Raw genomic sequence first — 24,053 nt, 5'->3', positions numbered from 1 at the left:
GAAAATAAAATTTGATCTTAATTTCAAGACAAGTGCTCCCATGACAATTGAGTTGTTGCGATCTTTGAGCATCTGTTTGTCAATGACTCAATATTTAATTCGCTAGCTTACCAAAACAGCAGAAAAACCGCATGGTAAATAGACATTTGTCTGGCATAAAGACATGCTGCTGCAGATTCCATACCTAATCATAGAAAAAGATATGCTGAGGCAGGTCTGTAACGCTGGCCACTCGTCTTCAATGGATAATAGCCTGCTGGTGTCAGTTTGTTGGAAGCTGCTGTGCAACAGAGTTAAAAGCAATATGCAAAGGAATTTTCAAGCTCTCCCTTACCAGGTAAAAAGAAGAAGATAAACCAGAATGACCTACTAATATTCAAAAGAACTACGTTATTAAGATGATGAATGTTGACACGTAAATGGCCTTAAAGATTTTTGCTCAGCTCTTGCTGCTTTCACCAAAAGCTTGAACTACTCCTCATTCACAGGAGAAGAGTGGAAGTAAATACAGTGGTACCTCTACTTACGAATGTCTCTACTTACGAAATTTTCTACTTACGAAATTTCTCAGCAGGAAAACATTGCCTGTAGTTACGAAAGAAATTTCGACATACGTAAGGTAAAAATACAGTATTGGCTGATACTCACAGCTCCCACAGGTCCCTGAACGCTACATTCTCATAGCTGCTCTGCCATTGGCTATTATCTAGTATAGATAAATAGATAGTATAGATACTAGTATCTTCCTGGCATCCCATTGGCTAAGAGGGACCTCTTTGTGGAGCTAGATCGGTGTTTATGCAGGGTCCTCGTCTTTCGACTCTCGACCCGTGAGGTGTTCTGACAAGGGGAGAACATGCAAACTCCACACAGAAGGGACTCGAACCCGAACCTTCTACCTATAAGACAACAGCTCTACCTACTGCGCCACAGTGCCGGCCTCCATCAAAAACAGCAAAATATATTGTGCTTCAATACTTTTTATTGTTGCAAGTGCATTATCACCAGTGTTGTCATTCCTTATATTCTCAGTGTCAGCAATCATTCAAGTGCCAAACGATATGTAATAATGACAACGACCGAGTGGAAGAAATGTTTCAGACCAACAACAGGAGAGGAAATCAGATGAAGAAGAAAGAAAGAAGAAAATCCTCCTTTACGTAGATTATAATTTAGAGATGGCAACCGAAATGACCAGATTGTAGTGAAGGGAAAAATGTTGTATACATACTCCTTAAATAAATACGTGTATTTCTTATTTGGATAGTGTTCACTAAAAAACATGTGACAGGTTAATAACATTCAACAATATCCAGGATTTTCAGTATAACAACAACAAAAAGAGAAGCATTATGAACACAAATACATCCATATGACTGCTGTGGATTCGAAGGCACTTCCTTGGTAACACTCTGATCCCTCTGCCAATATTGTGGGAACTGAAATTAAATAAGAAAAAAAAAGAGTTAATATAACATCCTCAGTTCCTGTTTTAAAGCTGTAATTTAAAAAATATCTGTTGTCACATTCTGAAGAGAGTCATTACTGTTCTGCCGTCATAGCATTCTTCCCAGTTACCTGTATGTCTCAACTCACACGGAAACGATCACCAGGACTATAATGAGTCCTTTATGAAGCCTCGATCGTAACATATATTCATCAGAGTTCTCAGAACGGTGCAGACAGGAGCCTATTATCAGATTCACTTGAGGAGAATTACTCAAATGAAATGGCCCATTGTATAGATGAACTGTCATCTCAATCACTCATCTGCTAGACATAATTAAGATTCATAAATGCTTTTACCCAAGCTGGAGTTAGGAGCAGATGCCAGCGTTAGAGCCAGCTTTCATTGAAGAACATCCCAATAAATGGACTGTGATTAAGTCTAAAATTACTGCACTCACAGGAGTCTGACTCCTGCCTTGCTTTGACAGTGACGACGCTTCGATGCAGCGTGTCAGTGTTACAAGCTAGGTAAGGTTTTTACTAATGAAAGCAGATTCCTATGGATAAACAATCTGCACTGATTGAATTGGTAAAATATTCCATCAGATGGATGCAAATGTGTTTGTCTGCATTACTGAAGACTAAGCTATCTGTAAAACTGAGGAGACAATAATTATGATGGCACTAGAAACGTCATGTCATTTGACACACAATGATTCATAGAATTTGTTTCAAACACCTTCCACAGCGATTCCTGTCAAACACATAATTATAATATATTTATGATTATTATATTATTATAATATATATTCAAGTGTCAGTGATGCTGGAGCAGTGGCTCTTAACCTGGGTTCGATTGAACCCTAGGGGTTCGGTGAGTCGGTCTCAGGGCGGAGACGGAGGTCAAGACAAAACACCCGACGCAATGTGTCGGGTGTTTTTGCCAAATATGCACGAATCACTGTGTACGTTTGACACATCGTGCCAATTCGTGATGACACACCCACCTCAGCCATCACTGGCTGCAGGTGATCACGCTGCATCGATTAGCCTACCTGTGCTACATGGGATTTTGCGTGCTCATTAGTCGGTTTATGCCTGTCATGTAGAGGTAAGATCGGGCCTAAAAAATCCAGTCTGACCCAAACCTAATTATTGACATTTTGAGCTTGGACTTGGGCTTAAGATCTTACCTCTACTGTCATGATGGTACGTCATCTGATTGCTTTCTTAATATTTTAATTCATAGTTACTATGCTGAGCAAAAAAAGGAAGTGGTCGGACAAATATGTGCAACGTGAATTTACATGTACTGTGTAACGGAACGTGATGGGAGTCAGCCTTCTGCATGATTTACAATGACAAGTTGAGCAACTCTAGTCTCGCACTGGCAAAAATAAAGGAACACTTCCTTGAGCTGCATGGAAAACAACAGAAACAGACTTTGCTGTGAAAATGACGTCAGAGTAGCGCTGGACAAGGTGAAGCCACACACATCTGAACTGGTCTCTCAGTAACAACAGCAGAAGTTACTCTGATTTGCAGGTAGGTCATTTCATGTGAGTTCATGCACTGTCTTGGTTTTATTCTTTGAAAAAGGTGACATTAATGCACAATTCATTACTTCATTACACCGGTAAAACATATACTTATGTCTTAAATTTGAAAAAAAAAAAAATTTTATTTGCTAAAGAAGGGTTCGGTGATGAGCATATGAAACTAGCAGGGTTCGGTACCTCCAACGAGGTTAAGAACCACTGTACTTGAGGAATTGTCATTGTAAAATCCAGCCAAACATGGACAGAACAATTATTCATGGATGATTGATTTAGTTTAGTAAAGTCCAGTGGGTTGATTAAAACAACTTTGGACATCCATCCATCCATACATCCATCCATCCATCCATCCATCCATCCATCCATCCATCCATCCATCTATCTTCTTGTTTCAAGCAGAAACAACAAGATGCTTGTTGACTTCCTGTAACTCTAGACTAACATAAAAACATGATGATGAAAAATATTCTTTGTTTGCCAACAACACAAATGAACATGAAATTATTGTCCAAATGAAACAATGATCAAGTACAGTAATCCTTAGTTTCAGCTCAGTTCCGTTTGGAGACACTATTTTCCAACTATTTCTCGCAGGGTATTATTTTCGGTCAGTGGAATAGAGTCTTCAGTATGAGGATCATTGTGTGAACGTATCACATTAACAATCAAATGTATGTACTGTATATATGTATGCTGTGAGGGAAACAGAAGTACACATATCACATAAAGTTATTGCCTTGTGTGCCCTTTTAAATGCTCTCACAGCAACACACTGGAGACGCTAGGTCTGGGGTCTTTTTTTTTTTTAATTAAATGTAATATAAAACACTCTCCCACTTACATTAAAACAGATTTTGAGCAACTTAACCCAACTGCCACTGACCATGAAATATTGTTAACTTAAGAATGATGAAACGGAGCCTCTGGTAGACACAAAATGTGTTCCAATCCAAGAAAACTTGAAAAAAATGAACAGATGCAACATTTGTTTATGTTATTACAAATCTGACCCTGACCTATAAAGAAATTCCCCTGTAGGTCATACTGAGAGACAGTTACTTTCATACTTAGACACAAAATTACTACAAAATTAACATACAAATTAGTGTACAAAGAGAACATTTTTTACCCACATGCAGTATCTACGATCGCATGCAGAGTGGACTCATTGCTAATCGTGTTAGCAATCTCGCACATCTTTTGTAATCTGCAAAAGAGACAGAAGGGGAAAAGCAATAAAAAATATTAAATTATACTGTCTTTATAATAAAAGCCAATTTGCAATTTGCCTCTCAAAATAAATTCTTCAAAACTGGAACCAAAGGGCATTCAGAAACATTTAGAGATTCAAATTCTATGAATTATGTAGTTAATGTATTTCAAAAGTTTCAAAAAATCCTAATGTCCTCACATTTTCCAAATACCCAGCAACCACAAATTGTGCTAGTGTTCAGTGTACAATAGTGTCAGTCAAACTGAGACGGAATAAAACTTTTATACCAGAAGAAAAGACATGAGTCAATACTGATGTCAGCAGTTTTGCAAAATTCTAAGTCCTTTGGCAATGTTCATCCACAAAACTAAAAAATCATTCATGTTTTAGCACGGTCTTGATGCTAAAACATTGGTGTTTTTTCAACTCTACCCTCCGTCCATTATAAAGGATGCTATAGCAAATGTCCAATGTGCAGCTGGGGAAGATTGCCTGTAATTATTTTCTTATGTGTGCTTGACATCATCTTAATTAAATATAATAAAATATCCCAGCAATATCTGGGGTATACTCCTTCTTTTGCCGTAGCCAGCTGAGATAGGCTCCAGCAGACTTGTGGCCCGCAGGGCGGATAAGCGGCTGTAGACGAGACAGATTGCAATTGCAAACTGTTGTTATAGCACCAGACTCCTCCACATCAGTCATTCCCAGCCTGCTGTTCAGGACCCTCCAAGGGTTCACTGTGTAAATATAAGGAGTGCATACATTTTGAATGTTGCATATACAATCTACAAAAGGACAAAAAAACTCCAAAAGACTTGTAGTTTTGTTTTTTTTGTTTTTTAAGCCAATTCCAAAGTGATTAGGAGCCACCACAGAACTGGAACCAGCCATGTTTGCATTTACTGGAATATTTGTACATTTTAGTACAGAACAATAATCAGAAAATGAAGACACTGAAGCCCAATTTCAAATAAGCATTGTTCTTGACTAATAAACATTAATATTTATCTATAAACTAAGCTATGTGCTCTCACAGCGATGTATGGGTGTCAGATCTTTACCAAAATATTCCAAAATCATGATTGTTTCTCGGACGTATTTTAACATTGTTTCAACTGTTTCAGTCAGAAAAGGGGAAAAGACATAAAACTCCCTCGGAAGAAACCCAACAATACAAAAACCCACACTTACATGCTGGTCTTGAGCAATCTCTTGTGTTATGATAAAGTCTATGAAAGTGGGTTCTGCACTCTGACGAGAACTTGATGGGTCCTGCTTAATGGAAAAGGTCTTGTTAGGCAAACCAAACAGATTTCAAGTGCTTCAGTAATTTCTTTGTATCCAGTGAGCTCGTAAACATTACAATGCCTGCAGTGAATTTGTTGGTAATCAACAGAGAAAAACAGACAAATAACAAAATGAAAATTAGCAGTCTACCATTGCGTACAGGCCTGGTGTATTAGTTTTAGTGGGATTAGTGAGTTATGGCCTCAGTTATAAGACTTTCTGTGCCAGTATTTGAACTTCTAGATTTTCACTCCAGTAATGACGTCTACTCATGCGTCTGAAGACAAATAATCATCTTAACCTTGGTCCTTTTTCAGCTTAAATCTGTCAGCTTCAGACCATGTGCTAATTCTCACACCACTGCCCCCGAGCTTAACCAGACAACCCCCCATGACCTCAAGCAGCAACACTGGTTACAAAGCTGTCTGTGACTGAACCAAGCTGCGAATTCACCTACACCAGTAAAAATGAGTTTGAGCAGTACCAGCTATATTGTAAAATATATTCGCCATTTAAAATATTTGTACAATATCTGAGCAATAAAAGCAAAGTACATGGTGTTCAAAGTTAAGCAGCTCTTGTCTTACCTGTGAAATGCTGAATGAATTTGTCTTTCATTTTTACATCTCGAGGAAAAATTTCTGGAAAAGAAAGTTTCTGTTAGCGCCAGTCATTTCACCATATCTCCACTTTTAAGTAAAAAAATATCATTTATTTCAACGGTTCGGTGATAGAAACTATTTTACTGTGCTTTTTACAACTGATATAATCATTATTACAGAGCAACTATAGTGTACTAAATGAATATCAATGATTGTAAAACCTACTCTGCAGCAGTGCAAGAAACACAAATAATACCTTTGTGTTATATGTGGCTGTACTGTGTGGGGTCAGTGGAGGCGTTTCAATTCTAAACTAGGATACAAGCCTTTTATTCACTGTTCATACGCAAACAGTCCCTGACAAAAGTCTTGTTGCTTATCTAACTTGTATGAACAACATGTTGTACCTTGACTTGTAATTGGTCAGTACTATATCGAAGGCAAAGGTCTTTACATTATGTTAGTTATACGCAAACAAACTTCTGTATCATTCATTTATCATTAGGATGGACAGGTCAGGCTTCGTTTGGACAAATATCTTGTCGCATACAAGAAATTATATTTTATTTTGAATACACAAACATTCTGCAAAACCATCGGAACATGAAGTCATGTTGCCTTGAGAAAAATAATAAACATTTCGTATGACCCCCATGAGCTTGGAGGACTGTATCCAACTATCCATCCTTCTCCGAGCTGTGGTTCTTGGCAAATGTATCATGATGTTTTCATTGTCTTCTATTCGATGCTGGATTGTGAGCACTAATACGGCTGTGGAGACCGCTCCCTGAGAGAATTCGACAAACGGACTGTCAAAGCACCTCTCCCAGTGGTCTTGTGGGATCTACCTGATCTGTGCTCTTCATGAACTTCACCAATGTCTTCAGATCTTTTTGAAGTCCACTCCACTTGACTTTTGAAGGTATTATTTGTTGTTCCTACAGTTTAAGTAAGTGACAAGACTTTTGTCAGGGACTGTATGTGCTTGATTATATATCGGCCATGCTGACAAGCTAAAGAGATAATTACTAAAGAGATAAGTACTGTGCTAACGGCGTGTCAGCCCCCAGACCCAACAACAGCATTGAAATGCTGAAATTCAGCTATACATAAATTCAACAACATTTCTGCACGTGATGACATTAACGTAACAAACACACCTAAATATCCTATTGATAAAGGGTTATCAATGTCCCATCAACACAGATAAAACAAATGCATTCTGTTCTCTAGAGAACAAAGTGTGCATGGTGAATATAAAAAAACACCCAGAACCACAGATTACCCAGCAAACCTTTTAGTCTTTCATCCTTTTTAACCTCATCATTCTGCCTTCAGGTTCACACTCTGGCTTCAGAACTCGTGGTTTGTGGTATGGTGAAAAAATGTGGACATCATCATCACCAGGGAGATGAGAGAACTTTTGAATAATTCTCTAAACACTGTTGTTGTTTCTTAATAATTAACCATATATATATATATATATATATATATATATATATATATATATATATATATATATATATATATATATATATCCGTAATAGCCTGGATGTGTTTCCTGGGCTTTTAATAAATGTCAGCATGACTAAATCTCATTTAAATCTCCACACACTTGCAAAACGGTAACAGATGCAGACTATTTGTTTATATCAAGTCTGTCTTTTGAGGAAGACACAAACCACTGGTACATGGTGGCCACATCTGTAGTTTTACAGATGTTACAGTTGTTTTCCTCCTCGCTGTGTTCAAAACAGCCATAATTGCAAGATCACAGACCTTTGGTGGCGTCACACGCACCAGTTGCTAATACGTTGCTTCTAATATCCTCAAAAAGATAAATTCCACCCAGTCAGTGGTCTGAGAGAGGCTCCATTCTGATTATATAAGGTGAGGCTGGTAGGTACTTTGAGCATCAGAAGGCCCGAACACTGCCAGAGAACACCATCCAGTCAGAGGTGGTAGCAAAAATGTGAAATTTTTGATGAACACACTGTGTTCCACATCATAAACTTAATGAGAGGCAGCCCTTATCTGCAGCCAATGTTAACTTACCTGTTAAAGCAGCTGCACACTGTAAAATAAGTTACAATCACTTTATTTCAGACAGAATTGGACAAATCTTCTTTCCCTAAGATTTCTGATGAGATATTATGATAAATATATATATATAATATATAATATATATAATGATAAAGATGATGATGATTCATGTAAGCCAATAAAATCTGTCAGAATCTACCAACTGACATCTGTCAACTTACATGATCAAGCATCAATATTTAAAGTCAGTTTGTTGAGGTAAGATCTGCAGGCTATGATCTGTCAGACTTCTCTCCGGTCTCGTCATTCATGCTTGAGTTACAGCCACTTGGATGAGACCGTTCCGTGTCTCTGCTGTTTCTAATTTGTCTTATGAAAATGCTCCTGACTGAAGGTGGTTTCTCGCGCGTCACAGTGGGTTCGTGTGGTCGTCATTCATGCTTAAGATTCCAACATGAATCATACTGAATGAATCATTCACAAATTGGGCATAGCGACGCTCCTCCTACATGAATTAACAGTAACCCATCCACTCCTCCATCTTCCAATCAAGCGGGGTGAGGGAGTCAGGCTCTGGCCGAGACGTGGAGAAAAAAAGGTATCACCTAAAATAAGATTGGCATCGATTGATGTGACAATTTTCTCCTGTACAGACGAAGCTTACCTGCTTTAGGAGTGTTGGGAAACCACTTTAATTTAACCTAGGTTGGACAATTGAGGACCAGCAGATGCTGCGGTACACCAAATTTCCTTTTCCACAGATTCTGAATCAACAAACTTCCATTCAGCCAAACTAAACAAGGTGCACCACACCACAGACCAGACCAATGACAGCTGTCTCCCCATGGTAAAAAGGGGATTATGCTTTCATCATCAGGAACTAAAAATAAATCTTATCAGCTTACCAATGAGTCTACTGTTATCCAGCCTAGGAATATAGAAAGGCTTTTCTCGGGAGGAGAACTTCACGTTGTGGTCTGAAGTGGGGAACCCGTTGCCACAGCGCCTGGACACAGCTTTGTCCCGCTGCTGGCTGTCTCTGATAACCTGTAAGATTAGATCCAACAGGGTCCTTCGTTCTCTCTGCTTGACATCCCTGCTGTTCAGACAGTGGCCCGAGGTGATGAGCAGAATGAAGACAGTCAGCAGCATGTGCCATTTCCTCTCCACCTGCATGACTCCAGTGTTGGAAAAACATGAGGGAATAAGTTTTGCTCTACATTTTACATTATGTTACAGACTGATAAATGTATAACAGCGGCTATCCATTTGAAATCCTTTACATTGACAAACCAAAAAAAAAAAAAAAAAATGGCACAGAAAAATATAACATAGGTAACATTAACCCCAGAAATTATCTGGTATGATCTACTTTACATATCTGTTTTGTTTTTAAATATATTGGGGGGTAGAAAACAAATGAAGGAAATCTTACTATAGACTTACTAGTTGAGTTTAATGTTTCCTGGAGAGTGCACACGGTGTCTTCAGCCAATTGTTCCAAGCGGTGTCTGCGGTCCCAACAGGAGAGATGGAGCGAGAGCGAGAGCAGCCGACGGATTGCGCTCACCACCGTCTTTCATCAAATAATGCGTCTCTATATATGCGAGGAGCCACGTTCCTGAAGGTGAAACAATCGATTTCGAGTGGGTGGAAAAGGAATTTTAACATCTTGCTATGTCTTCCAATGGTGTTGGCTCACTTTGCCATGCGCCCCTCCTTGACGCGCAGAAACATCACTCGTTGTAGTTTTTGCAGGAGTTTTTCAGCTCCAAATAAAATTAATCTGATCAGGGAAAAAAAAAAAAAAAGTCTTACATTGAAAAAAACAAACTAACTACAAATAAAAAATAAAAAAAATAAAATAAAATAAAAATCCCCGATGGCGTTTTCTGAGAGTAAAAAGCGACAGGGTCTTGAGGCGCGGTGAAGACAATGTTTTGTCTTTTTGTTGTTGTTTTTGTCAAAACTTGTACTTTGGTGTGGAGAAGAGAGGAATCTGTTGACCTGGAAGCTTCTGGCTGACCTGTCAGCGTGACGATGTTTTTGTTCATCGATGTCCAAGTCTTGTGACCGCATACGCGCAACAGAGAACGTGTCTGCAGGGGCAGACATCCACTTACCGTTTCCCATAATTACACCCTTTACTCAAGTCTTTATTTTTATGATGCCTTACCAACTAAAAAAAAAAGAATAAAATAATCTGCAGGAATGAATTTGATTCTTTAAAAAGGCGGAGAGGATTGTTGGTTCGGACAAATTCAAAACGCCGTGGGGAGTTTATGTAAACGAGTGTTATAACTAATGAAAGTGTGTGTGTATGTGTGTGTGTGTGTGTGTGTGTGTGTGTGTGTGTGTGTGTGTGTGTGTGTGTGTGTGTGTGTGTGTGTGCGTGCGTGCGTGCGTGCGTGCGTGTGTGTGAAACAAGAACCGCAACATCAACACATTTCTTTTTATCCAGTCCTGAACAGGTGTAAGAACATCATGTCATGAGAACTATGATTCATGCTACAGTGGTTAGTATTAAAAGTGTTATAATATTGGGATTAAGATTGATTGTCTGATGTTAAATTAAGATTAAAATCTAAGAATGATCCTATTTGTACAGTTATTCTCACGAATGGATTATCTTTTCTATACATTTTATTCCATGTGCTTATGTTCTGCTTGTGAGAAATATTTTCTTTGTGTTTTTTTACTCTTTGGTCATGTTTTTACTTTCCACTAACCATAATCTTGCTTTCTGAATCTCTCATATTATTCTAAGAGCCAAATTTCAAAATTGCTATTTAATGGTATCTGTACAAAAAATGGCAGGAACTGATTAACAGGTACTGATCTCTAAAATATAATACTGAATGTATTCTAATTGGAGAATGGAGAAAACACAAGCAACACAATAGAGGTCAGAAAGGATTATTAAAAATGAGTATAAAGTCCTGTTTGGTGTATAATGATTTACTTTATCCCATTTCGCCGCTCGGGTTAATTTAGCATCGTTTTCTAGTATTTTTATGTGTTTATTTCTTATCTGTTAAAATATTTACGCAGTCATATAATTAATCAACTGTTACATACATTGTTAAGACATAATCTGTCATATTATCAACCTCGTCAAACAATTGTGCTGTTTGCTCAGATATGTACTTACTCAATCATGTAATAATTTAGTGCGTTATAACATTATAGCAGGCAAAGCTCTTCACTGTGAGGCTCCGTCTGACCCAGACGCAGGACTTTTGTTAACCCGTCATGTCTGTAAGAGCAGAACAGGAGGCAGAAGTTTCAGATATCTGACTTCTTTACTCTGGAACGATCTTCCAGCCTCAGACACCCTTAGCTTATTTAAGAGTATAGTATAGATTTAAAACCTCCCTCTTTGAGAAAGCCTTCAATTAGGATCAACATAGATTCCTTAAAATAAGCTGCTACTGGCCTCCACTGCTGAGGGTGTTTTCTCTGTCTCTCCTGTTAAAGGTAGTTACATTAATTGAATTTGGAATCTCTGATATTTTCCTTTCTTTCTTAGTCTCTATTTCAGTAAGACTCCTGATTGGTCTACTCTACCCAGAGACCAATCAAGAGTCTTACTAGTCAATGTGAGTTTTAGCATTTAGAGTTCTGCATTGTCTGTAGAAGATGGAATTAGGTGAAAATAGCTTCCTGGAAAATACTTCAGTTCTCAGCAATTAGTTACAATCTGTTGCTGAAATCTCAAATCTTTGGCTTTGGCCATTTCCGGAATAAACAATCTATCCCAGCCCGCCAGCTGGGATAGACTCCAGGAGACCCGTGACCCGCAAAACAGAAAAGCGGCTGAAGACGAGATGATTACACTCGCAAACTTAATTTATTGCATATAATGTTCTTTTCTTTTGCCAAAGTGACATAAAATCTGTAGCTTACTTGAACCAACCAGAGGTCAATCAGGATACTTACTAGTCAATGTGAGTTTTAGCATTGTTATTTGTTATATTATATTATAGTATATTATTTCTGTTGTGAAGCTATTTCTGACTCCTTCGGAAAGGTGAAAGCTATGCCGTGTGTCCGGTCTAACGGAAAATCTCTTTTTGACCAAACAATCTGAACTAGCACACATTTGTAAGACTGATTCAGTCCTGACCATACATGGAGATTAGAAGCCTGTGAAGATTCAGGTATTCTGGTTGCGGTCGATCTCAGTGTTGAATAACTTCAACAGGACTTGAGAGAAAAGCTTGAAGACATTTTGCCTCTCATCTATGAGGCTTCTTCCGATCTGTTCAGTTCAGAACGATTAACACTTAGATTAAAAGCAGATGCTGAACGACAGAGAAGATGAGCAAGTTGTTCCAGAATTCAGACAATGGGCAGAAATTACCTGAACTCATAGTACTGTATTTGATAACAGCATTTCCCAACACCGTCGGAACATTGTTACTTGGAACAATGAATGAATAATTTAAGTCCAATGCTGCACACTCCTCTTTGTCTTGGAGCTAAAATTTAGCAAACCTATCAGGAAGTGCTATGATGATGCTCCGTGTTTCCCTGTTCAGTCCCCCATGATTCTCAGCTAAGAAGGATGTTGATGACTACGCTCCTGGATGTAATTCTTATTTTCAGTGTTTGAATGTATACCAGAAAAAAAAATTGTCATCTTGGAATATGCCCGTGCCATCGGGGGGAAAAAAAAAGATTTGATGGAATGTCCTGGTCATTCAGCATACTCAGGTAGTTAGCTGACCTCATTCTTTGAACACATATTGTTGCTGAACCTAGACCTGACCTGACCGGGCATATTCCAAGATGACAATGCCAGGATTCATTGGGCTGACACTGTGAAAGAGTGGTTCAGGGAGCATGAGACATCATTTTCATGCATGGATTGGCCGCCACAGGGTCCAGACCTAGACCCCATTGAGAATCTTTGGGATGTGCTGGAGAGGGCTTCTCCCAGCAGTCAGATCCCACCATTGTCAATGCAAGATCTTGATGAAAAAAATAAAGCATCACTGGATGGAAATAACTCTTGTGATATTGCTGTAGCTTATTGAAATAAATGTCACAGGGAATGCATGTCGTAAACAAAGCTAAAGGCTGTCCGACAAAATATGAGAGGGACTTTTTTTTTAGTGGCGACTGTCCAAGCAGTGTATCAGCGTTCTTAATATTAGATATGTTCCTTAAACTTAAAGTAGTTTTGGTGTCTTATTGTTTTATTTTATGAAACCACAGAATCAACTACATTATAATTGTTCAAGAAATTGTACATTGACAATACTGATTGATGGAGGCCCAGGTCACTCTGTATATCTCCGTCATCACTTTTCAATGGTTGAGTGTGTTTCTGATGGTAAGCAGAATGATCACCCAAAGCTGTTTACATGGAGGCCCTGTGATGATAGGCATTAGCATTAGCATTAGCTCATTCACATATTTGAGAACACAGCTTAAACTCCTATCATAGAAATGAATGACTGTCCAGACATTAAGCTATAACAGAAAATTACACTGACATGTATTCTGCCTCTGTGCATGATTTGAATTGAAACAAAGTTATTTTATATCCCTTCAGAATGGGTTTGAATTTTGTTCATTTTGTCTTTGGATTTGAAGTGAGACGTATGTAACTTTTTACGTCACTATATATGAAAAGACTTACTTTCCATATTTCTTCCTTTAAAAAATGCACAGAGTTCCAGAGGATATCTGTGGATCCCAGCTTTAGTATTTTGGCAGCGCAACATTTCAGATGTCTAAATTAAAAATAGCTCCAAAAAACTGGGAAGTTTTTCCCTTCTAAACATGTGACGTGATTTCATTTAATAAATGTTCAAAATGTCCAACATGTCACCAAATAGAACTTTATTACCATTAGTTATGTGATTATGTGTGGTATAAAAACCTTTCTTAATTGTTTAACTAATTGGACAGCAAATACATTACATCTATTGCTCTGGCTGTATCTTTCTAGAAGTCTACCAATAATCCATCCATCCTTAAATCTATAGTAACATCCAGTTACCCAGTAGCGCCTTTACATTGGACCACAGCGCCACCTGGTGCTGTGAAGGGGAAATTATACATATTGAAAAGAGGAGAAATGTTTCCCATACTGTATAGTATTTGTTGAAATATAGACTCCCTTAGATGAGACAACAGTGATGTTCATCAACAAGAAGCACAACCCAGTGACATTGGTTTGCCAATGTGACATTTTTGAAAGAAAAAAAAAATGTAATACATCATGAATTTTCTGGCTCCCAGTTTATAATTCAATAAAAACAGCAATCTTTTTTTTTATGTCGTAAGTTTTTTCGTTGTACATAACCTTCTTAAACAAGGCGCTGGTTGTAAAATATAACTAAAAATGTGTCTTTTCCCAAAGCTATTTGAGCCAATGGTCATCAATAAATCAAGTGCATATAGATGTTATTGAATAAGGAAATGTACGTGCATGTTGGACATGTCCAAAACTATCCCTCCCTAAGTCCAAAATGATGTCCAGCTCTTCCCAGTGGCCCCTTTACTTGAATCCTAGCGCCCCCTGCGGTTGGAATTGGTGAATTGCATAAGTGTGGAAAGAAGAATACAGAACAGTACTGTACTATACAAGAACCTTTTGTAGCGGAAAATTCAGCCATAAAACGATTTTATTTTATTTTTTGCCTTTGCAGGAGAGATTCTAATTTTATTTCAAATACCTGCGGTTGCTCGTTTCGAATGCCCGTTTGGAATTTGCAAATCAAAATGCATTCATTTGTTGATCATTAAATTTTAAAATTTACATTTACAGTCATCCAGCAGACTCCTTTTTTTTTTAAAAAAATCCAAAACTACATACAACTGAGAGTCACAATCAAGCTACAATGCAGTGGAATCCTTTGTAGATGAAAGTATGTCTTTTTACGGTGACCCCAAACTGATGCCAGCGCAGAGCTTTGATGATGAAGGAGTGGAGAGAGATGTATAAACACAGGGAATGGAGGGAGAGGAAGGAGTGACACCATTTATTTATCAAGTCTGAATGCAGAAGTGCTATAAACTAATAACACACACAGAGAATGTCGTCAGCAACATCCACACTGAGGTAATGCCACCTGACACTGACAGAATCACCAGTCACGTGTTGAGCGTCCGCTCTGTTTACTGTTACTATGGAAACGGGCAAACGAGGAAACGCCTCCAGAGATTCGGATACTGTCGGGATTTTATCTACTTTTAGACTATATTCTACAATTATTTCTGAGGAACTACCCATAGCAACTATCTATTTTCTAGGAGCCAAACATGTCGCAAAGGTAAACAGTTAGAGCCTTTAGCCGACCAGCATGCGTGTGTGTGTGTGTGTGTGTGTGTGTGTGTGTGTGTGTGTGTGTGTGTGTGTGTGTGTGTGTGTGTGTGTGTGTGTGTGTGTGTGTGTGTGTGTGTGTGTGTGTGTGTGTGTGTGTGTGTGTGTGTGTGTGTGTGTGTGTGTGTGTGTGTGTGTGTGTGTGTGTGTGTGTGTGTGTGTGTGTGTGTGTGTGTGTGTGTGTGTGTGTGTGTGTGTGTGTGTGTGTGTGTGTGTGTGTGTGTGTGTGTGTGTGTGTGTGTGTGTGTGTGTGTGTGTGTGTGTGTGTGTGTGTGTGTGTGTGTGTGTGTGTGTGTGTGTGTGTGTGTGTGTGTGTGTGTGTGTGTGTGTGTGTGTGTGTGTGTGTGTGTGTGTGTGTGTGTGTGTGTGTGTGTGTGTGTGTGTGTGTGTGTGTGTGTGTGTGTGTGACATGTCCACAAAGTTTCCACATGTGAGTCCCTCTGACAGGAATTTTGGCCTTGTTGTCTTATAAATTCCCAACTTTGTCAACTTTGACGTGATTACTTAAGAGCCTGTATGATTTCTTTTTTACCACAAGAGACCCTGAAGGGAACAAAACTAACAACTTGCATCTTGTCTGTATTTATTGTATTTGATTGTTTTTCTATGACTATAGTATAGCCTGCATCAGTTGACATTTAGAAATGTATTTATCTATTTAAACCCACTCTTGTTCACAGGACTTACAACCAGCTCTGGGCAGACTGCCATCTGGAGTTAAGTCGACTGCTAGAGGAGGAACTTCCTGTGGAGCCCCTCCGTCCAGAGAAGGACCGGGTGGTGTTCTTCCAGCGCGTGGCCATGCTTTATGTGCGTTACATACAAATCTTCCGAAAGCTGAATGAGATTTATGACCAGGTGGTCCATCCTCAGAAGAGACGGTTTATACATGTAATTCTGGAAGGAGTGATGGGGAGGGTGCTGGAGCTCAAGAATGAAATGGTGGAAAAAGAGTCTTCAGAGTATCACTACATGGATGATATCCTTCATGACTTGAAGCTGACACCAGTGAGTTTAACTCTTCACATTACCTGAAAATAATCAGCCATTTCATTGAAAATGAAATGTCATTTGAATATGTCAGATCTGTCTGAGGTGTAGGTGTAGCTCTAAGTCTATTTTAATCATCGTAAAAGGAAACATCACTCATAAAGGAAAAGTTATTCTGGATGTTTAGATAGTCTATGTTAACACCTGCTGAAGAAAACAATTAATTTAGGACAGTCTTCCATTTTTTTTACAATGGAGATTGACTTTATCAGGCTTGTACCTTTAATAATAATAAAATTCAACAACTATTTCTTCTTTATGTCATTTCAGGGGGACCTTGAGATCCCTATCCCTCGCTATTTCACCAGCGAAAATGATGAAGAAGTTCAAGACAGAAAGATGATGGCGATAGATATGCTGAACAGGCTTGATGATACAAAAAGCACTGATGTGAGACAAAAATGCTCTAAGTCTAAGTTTATTTTAATCGTCATAAAAGGAAACATCACTCATGAAAGAAAAGTTATTCTGGATGTTTAGATCTATCTATGTTTAGGTCTATATTCTACAACTCCTGCTGAAGAGAACAATGAATTTAGGACAGTCTCTTCCATTTTTTACAGTGGACATTGACTTTATCAGGCATGTACCTTCAATAATAAGAATCAACTATTCCTTCTTTTTTTGTCACTCTAGGCAGACCTTGAGATTCCTAAGCCTTGCAATATCACCAGCGATAATAACGAAGAAGATCAGGAAAGACAGATGATGGTGACAGATATCCTGAACAAGCTAGGGGATACAAATCTTATTTTGTTTCATTTATAACGTAATCAGGGTTAATTTTAACAAGTCTGGGTTTCAAATATTATATAAATAAGAAACCCAGACTTGTTAAAATCCGTTGTCTCGAAGATGAGATGATCGCAATCATCTCGTCTTCAGCCGCTTGTCCGCAATGTGGATCACAGGTTCTGTCTATCCCAGCTGGCTGCAGGCGAGAGGCAGGGTACACCCCAGATGACACACCAGCTCATCACAGGGTCACACATATGTAATCAATTAACGAGAGGCAGAAAAATATAATTAATCTGCACACCTCTTTTTGCAGTTCCGACACGTACAAAATCCTGAGGAAATGACTCAAGACGAGGCCATCAGGATTATTCAGATAGTAGAGAGAGCTCGCAAAGGACGCCTGAGAGCACATTTACAGATAATGAGTAAGAAGCGGAGCGTGGTTCCTGGAGCAGCTGACAGGGAGTCGGCTGCAATCCGTATACAGAAGGTTCACGTTATCATTATATTATTAATCTCCTCTTTCTGTCTTTTGTTTGTGATGACTGTCATCCTTACAGATTCTGTTGAATGTGATCCGTAGGTGTGGAGGGGCTACACAGGGAGGAAGCAGGCTGAGATCATGCGCTTGGAAGAAATGATTTTTCTAGGAATGGTGAGTAAACTTTACATTCACTAGTTTTCTGTCATATTAAGTGAAGAAATGGATTGAGAATGTTTTACTTTGCAAAAGCATCAGTACTTCACCAGTACTGTGTTTTGCTTGCTTGAAGTTAAATTCCTTTAAGACAAGTTTTTAAATGTATATATCATTAGGTCATGGATCCAAATGATGAGGTGCCATGTCCTGCAGAGGTCGCTGTTCAGGCCAATGAGGCTTCCACACGAATCAAACAGGAAGAGCATGAAAAGGACTACCAGAAGTCTATTGTGGCGGTCACAAACAAAATGCTGGAAGTGGAGGGTCCTGACATGAGCGCAATGATGAAAGACCAAATACGCCAATGGTTCATCGAATGCCGGTTAAGTGGAAAGACGAGACTTGGTACCATTTTTGTTGCTGCCTTAGCTGCCTTAGCAACACTCAGTGAAATTAATCAGATGTTTCTTTCTAATAGGGATGCTACAGGATCCTTCCCAGACTACCCAAATGAAGAGGATGGAGGCTCAGCTCTGATTTTTGTTGAAAAAGACCCCCAACAGGTAAAATAAAACATTAAAAAATGGAATGCCTTCATTGCATAATTTTACAGTTTTGTGGATAGGAAACTAAGTTTCACATGCACATATTTTTCAGTTATTGGAAGATATGGCTACAAAGAATGAGGAGGATCCTAGCAAGAAAGCAAAAGGGAAGGAGGAGGAGACAGGACAGGGAAAAAAGAACAAGTCGAACGATGATGAGGAAGTATGGGCTCACAGATATTTGAAATTAAATTACATTTCATGCGAAATTCTGAAAATTATGGCGATAATAACATTTAAAACAAATGATAATGGAAAATAAGTGTGATTTCACTTGATTGGTGAATACAGTAATCCTTGTCTACAAGGTGATCCAACAAGACTTTTCTTTGAGCAACAGGAAGAAGAGGACGGTTTGAAGATGTTGCCCTCAGCTTTTCTGTCAGACTTGGAAGTGGGACACAAAAAGTATGTAGGTATGTTCAACTAGCAAAAACAACACCTGTGCAGCAAAAACAACACCTGTGCATGGTCAATACTTGGGGTGATGATGGTGTCTGTGAGAAGGGTGTCAGGATACTTAACTCTAACTTTGTCGGGTGCCATAAGGGCTGCCCAGTGTTTGTAGGTGATGGGTGAAATACAGAGAAGAATTTTCATTCTGTGGGATCAATGAAGAATATTTTATTGAGTAAGGAACAAAACACTAGCAAAGTCAAATTCCCCTCTAAACCAGTTAAAAAGTGTCTTGTTGTGATAGGATATTAATGCAACAGTGTCATTCATTCAAGTAAGGCTGATTCCAACGCTCTTCATTTTCAGATTTTTGGAAAAATCGAGACGAGTCCACAAACTTTGTCCAGAGACATGAGGTGGAGCTGATCAAGGAGGAGAAAAGGAAGGACATTGAGGCCGAGATTCGAGCACAGGTGATGCTAAAAAGAAATAAGTTTTTAAAAAATGAAAGAATGTGTTATGAATTCAGCAGCCAAACAGAAAATTATCAGTTAGTGCTGCAGCTTTAACATTTGTTCACCTGTAGTTACACTGCTTGGGATGTTCTGTTTGTGTCAGGTTGATGTGGAGATGAGAAAAGAACTGGATGAATGGAGACTAGAAGTAGATAATGAAAAAGGGGGTAAAGCCAAAGGAAATGCTAAGGTAAGTAGAAAAGAATGTTCATATCTCCATCAAGAAATGTCTGTTGTAATTCAGTTTTACCCGAAACCACATTGATATCAACCTCTTATCCAGAAATTTTTTTTTTAGTGGTCTCATTTTTAGCACATGTTATCTGGTTGATAACATATAGGAAAATAATGTCATTCACAATTTTAAGTCATTTAACAATTTGTGTATTTATACAGCATGTTGATTGACCTGAACTGTGTCCTTTTGTTTATTTCACACCACAGAAAAAGAAAGGATCTAAGAGTGCGAAGAAGAAGAAAAAAGAGAAAGATTTGACATCTGAGAGGTGAGCTGACAAGATTGTATAAAAGTCAATATACTGTGTATTAAATACAATTGTGTATTAAAACCATCACATGATGTGTTCATATCTACCAGGACTTTTGAGTCTCTGTGTGAGGAGCTGGTGGAAGAGGGCTTGTTGAAAATGGTAAAAGACATCAGGTTGTTGGAATACTTGGGTAAGACTATATAATAATGTCTGTTAACTCTTGTGCCTCATTGAAGCAGGATCATCATGACTGTATGAGTTAATGCTTGTATTACTATTGTTGCACAGACACAGAAATGATATTGTATACTAATAAACAAACTATTTAGTAATCATGTGCTGCCCTCTTCTAATTTGTAATTACAGAAACATTATGGCTTCGATCAACATTTGCATAATGATACTTGAATATTTGTTTTAATTTTACCTATAATCCACACATTATGAATAAATGGTCCAATCCTTTTTTCCTTTTCCAAGGTGACTATAGCTACCTTGGTACCACACTGAGGCAAAATGACATTGAGCCAATGCCGTCATTGTCGGATGTGCGGCAGGTTTTATCCCTCTATGGAATTTTACCATTGGGTATGAAAGTTATCAAGACATTTTTAAAACAAAATGTCCAATACATAACTTGTGGCTTCAAAAGGACATCTGACATGTTGTCTGCAGGCTCTCAGGCGTTACATGAGAAGGCTCCCCTGATAAAAGCCATTCTACTGGCCGGGCCTGCTGGCGTCGGAAAGAAGATGTTGGTCCACGCAATCTGCCGGGAAACGGGCTCTAACCTGTTTGATCTGTCTCCCGTGAATACGGCAGGAAAATACCCAGGCAAGGGTGGTCTGGCAATGATGCTCCATGTGGTGTTCAAGGTAATGTATATATGATAGAAAGCCGTAAATTAAACCGTCACGAAACAGCAACGTTTCTCCCTTCATGTTTTGTGATGTGCAGGACAGTATTGTCATGCTTCACCAGGTACTGGTAAATTTGAATATTTCGTGGTGAACTTTATGGAACGTTAGATTTTTTTTTACATAGGTTGCAAGATTGTTACAACCTTCAATAATATGGATTGAAGACACAGAAAAAATATTCTACAAAAAAGTTCCTAAGGAAGAAAAAGAGGTATTTTCCAGAACACTACCATTACATTGCTTAACTGTTTCTGTGTGCTCAATAATGACTGTTTTGTCTGCACACACAGTTAGACCCCAAGCGCTTGAAGAAAGACCTGCTCAAATGTCTCAAGCTGATCAAAGCAGAAGATCGGGTTCTGATTGTAGGAACAACTAAAGATCCAATGAGTGCTGATATCAAGTCATTTTGTAAAATGTACAGCAAAATTATCCTCATCCCAAGACCTGACTATGGCGCACGAGTCTGTAAGACTAAAAACTATTTCAGTTTTTGCTACTTTGATGTGTTTTGTTGGCTGTTTTTAAAAATGACTTTGACTCTGTCTTTCAGTGCTGTGGAAGGAACTGATCAAAAAAAAGGGTGGTGAAATAACCTGCAAGCTGGACATCAGCTCTCTTGCAAAAATTTCAGATGGTTACACACCTGGTCACATGGTGCAGGTGATCCAGAATGTTCTTACCGAGCAGCGTGTCTCACAACAAGAAAAAAGCCCACTGACTGCTGCTGAGTTTGTTCCTCCATTAGTCAAAATTCATCCTGTTTTACAGGATGAAGAAGAGGCCTTGAAAGTACAGTGTCCTGTTTGTGCTCCGCAACATTTTCATCATTTTAGCTGTTGCACTACAATTTTCTAAACTATATCTGTTTGCTTTATTCTACACTTTTCTGTTACCAGAATTGGTATTCCAAGACCCCCCTGGGAAAGAAAAGGATTATGCTTGCCACAGGAAATGAAGGAGAAGGGGTACCTGCCAAGGGCAAAGATGCAAAGAAAAAGAAATAATAGGCCGTATTAATTGCAACTGAATGTGAAACAGATTTACAACTGCTATTTATTTTTGATGATTATAATTTGTAAATTTTATCTCAATCATGTTCTTATTTGCATTTGTATTTATCGTGAATATTGCATTGCGTGTGCTTCCTGGCTTCTGTACCTCCTGTGTTCCCGCAGCTCCTGTCTGTCCCTCACAATTATGTGCTGTATTGCTGAGGATACATTGTATGTTAAAAGATGCTCCACAAATTTCTTATTCAGTCTTCAAATCTGAGCTGTTCAAGTTGTAACCTCCAGTACATAACAACATATAATGCTGTTACGTTATGATCTTCTTTTTTTGGCATTCTTTTTTGAGTTTATTGTAATAAGGTAAAAGGAAATACCAGCTGAGACACAGAGGGTAGTTCTACCACTCTAGTTTCCTACCTCCCAAAGCAAAACAAGAATGCATTACGTCTGGGCAGACTGCACACAGACTCTAAAGACAAGAAGCCAAGCCATCATCCAAGACTGGTGTAGACAACCTAGAGGTGATTAAAAGAAACAGACTTATTGGAATAAGTAAAAATGCATTTGAAACTCCTTTTTGCATTTTTATATTCTTTCTCAAGCTACAGAAACACTATAGACATTTTTTTTTGATGCCATTATTAAAGCTAAACAATATCTTGCAATAATACAGTCATCATGATCATTTTACTCAGATTTGTTTTTTTTAATGGGCCGTAGTTCCAAACCATGCTAATTATTTAACTTATTTTAATTTCCATTGATGCACAATAATCTGATGTGTATATAATTGTATGATTACAATAAGTCTAATCTGAAGCCATACTAATTTTCATTAAAAGCATCACATGTTAAAAGTGGTACGTTACCCCATTCTTCCCCCTGATCCAGTGGGCTCCATCAGGGGGACAGACTCCAATGGCTACAGTTATAAGACCAAAGGCCACGCTGAAATTAGATACTGTATGCCAAGACTGCCTCTCTTATTTGCTTCAGTCAAGGGCAATGAAGGTCGGTCTGTTGCCCGTTTGTGGTGTCCTATTTATGACACATCATAATGAACTCGGAATCTAGAAAGATACAACATTAATATGAAATTAGACACAACACTTGAATGAAACAGCTTATTATTTCACAGAGCTGATGATCAGTCGACTTCTGTAGATCTCATGCCCAATATTTATTGAACTATTATGACACTGTAGGTGTAGAGAGCCTGGCTCAGAGGAAATGTGACACATAGGACTTGGTTGAGTTTCTAAACAAGGATCCAGAGGCTTAGGTGGAGTGTTCAGCTGTTTTGTCAAGTTCTAATTTCACTCAACACATCCTCACATTGCCTTGGTTCCTTTAACGTTTCTCTATTTATAGTCTATGTTGTATCGTCGATAGGATGCTTTCCATGTGAATGGGTAACATCCTATCGATAGTTGGTTGTCTCCAGCATGGCAAGATTTGAAAATGACCAAATTATCCCATGAAATGTATGTTGTTCTGTTGGGAAGAACTTTCCTTTCCCTCTCCAGAAAGCTGTTAAAAGCTTTCATATAAAAGGTTGCTGAGGTCTTTCAAACATGAGATCAGTTTAATGACACTAGTTAACTTCTAGCCATCATTACCCTCTCTGTGATGATAAGTTGTTTTTTATTTGTGTCTCAGATGGACTGCACAAAGATTATCCTGCTGAGTTTCACTGGACTTAATAGTGCTCGCTCGCACATGCGGCCGTCTGTCAAACTGAGGCAAACACAGCGCTGCAGTGCGAACTTTCCTTTGTCATGTTGTTTTACAGGGGGGCACTGCACACTTCAGCCTTGTTTGCGTTGTGCAGACAAAAACACCACACACCAGCATATCATGGAGAAGACTGAGCTAGGGGAGTATGAAATTCATATCTGATGTGTAACGCGATTTATTTGTTGCCACAGGAGCACAAACTAAGAGCTTGGCTGCTGTGGGAGAAAAACCGTCTCCATTTACTGTGACGTCAGCAAATGACCTCGCATGGGAATACTGATTGGATTTCATTTAAGAGAGTAAATGTGTGGCTCAGCATTGTTTAATCTGTTGTGACCTCTGAAGTACAGCAGTGGAGATGTGTGGAAGACGAGGTTTAGCACACTGACAGATATAGGTCACCATAATAAGGATCACTTGATTAAAATTAAGCACACGGGATGTGTTTATGTGGAGAAC

At 38.7% G+C, this 24,053-nt stretch overlaps 2 protein-coding genes across 8 annotated transcripts; one reads left to right on the top strand and one right to left on the bottom strand.

Moving 5' to 3' along the window:
• Window positions 1-964: 964 nt before the first annotated feature.
• alkal1 (ALK and LTK ligand 1) lies at window positions 965-10,257 on the bottom strand. 7 transcript variants are annotated; one of them, XR_011036758.1, is made up of 6 exons: window positions 9,600-10,257; window positions 9,059-9,331; window positions 6,096-6,149; window positions 5,413-5,496; window positions 4,135-4,958; window positions 965-1,439 (listed from the first exon to the last, which is right to left on the bottom strand). XR_011036758.1 is itself a non-coding variant. In XM_068319927.1 (6 exons), the coding sequence occupies exons 2-5, from the start codon at window positions 9,327-9,329 to the stop codon at window positions 4,148-4,150; spliced, it is 474 nt and encodes a 157-aa protein (XP_068176028.1). In that variant the 5' UTR covers window positions 9,330-9,331; window positions 9,600-10,256; the 3' UTR covers window positions 965-1,439; window positions 4,135-4,147. The 7 variants fall into 7 exon arrangements, 4 of the variants coding, with proteins under 4 accessions (XP_068176028.1, XP_068176027.1, XP_068176029.1 ...); XR_011036757.1 differs by having other exon boundaries at window positions 4,139-4,958; XR_011036759.1 differs by having other exon boundaries at window positions 4,139-4,958; window positions 5,413-5,493; window positions 9,600-10,256.
• A 5,038-nt stretch (window positions 10,258-15,295) lies between these two features.
• On the top strand, window positions 15,296-22,579 carry zgc:153738 (uncharacterized protein LOC558115 homolog). Its single transcript, XM_068319252.1, has 20 exons — window positions 15,296-15,340; window positions 16,132-16,497; window positions 16,810-16,929; window positions 17,425-17,439; window positions 17,615-17,767; window positions 17,861-17,932; window positions 18,094-18,299; window positions 18,396-18,480; window positions 18,575-18,685; window positions 18,863-18,938; window positions 19,285-19,391; window positions 19,537-19,623; window positions 19,878-19,939; window positions 20,032-20,114; window positions 20,405-20,512; window positions 20,600-20,799; window positions 20,969-21,055; window positions 21,135-21,312; window positions 21,398-21,636; window positions 21,744-22,579. Exons 1-20 carry the CDS (start codon window positions 15,296-15,298, stop codon window positions 21,849-21,851), a joined length of 2,508 nt encoding a protein of 835 aa, XP_068175353.1. The 3' UTR covers window positions 21,852-22,579.
• Window positions 22,580-24,053: the final 1,474 nt, after the last annotated feature.

The sequence above is a fragment of the Antennarius striatus genome, chromosome 7, assembly GCF_040054535.1.
Source record: "Antennarius striatus isolate MH-2024 chromosome 7, ASM4005453v1, whole genome shotgun sequence".
Lineage (NCBI taxonomy): Eukaryota > Metazoa > Chordata > Actinopteri > Lophiiformes > Antennariidae > Antennarius > Antennarius striatus.
Note: the sequence above shows the minus strand (reverse complement) of the source record. Positions and strands in the feature narration are given on the sequence as shown.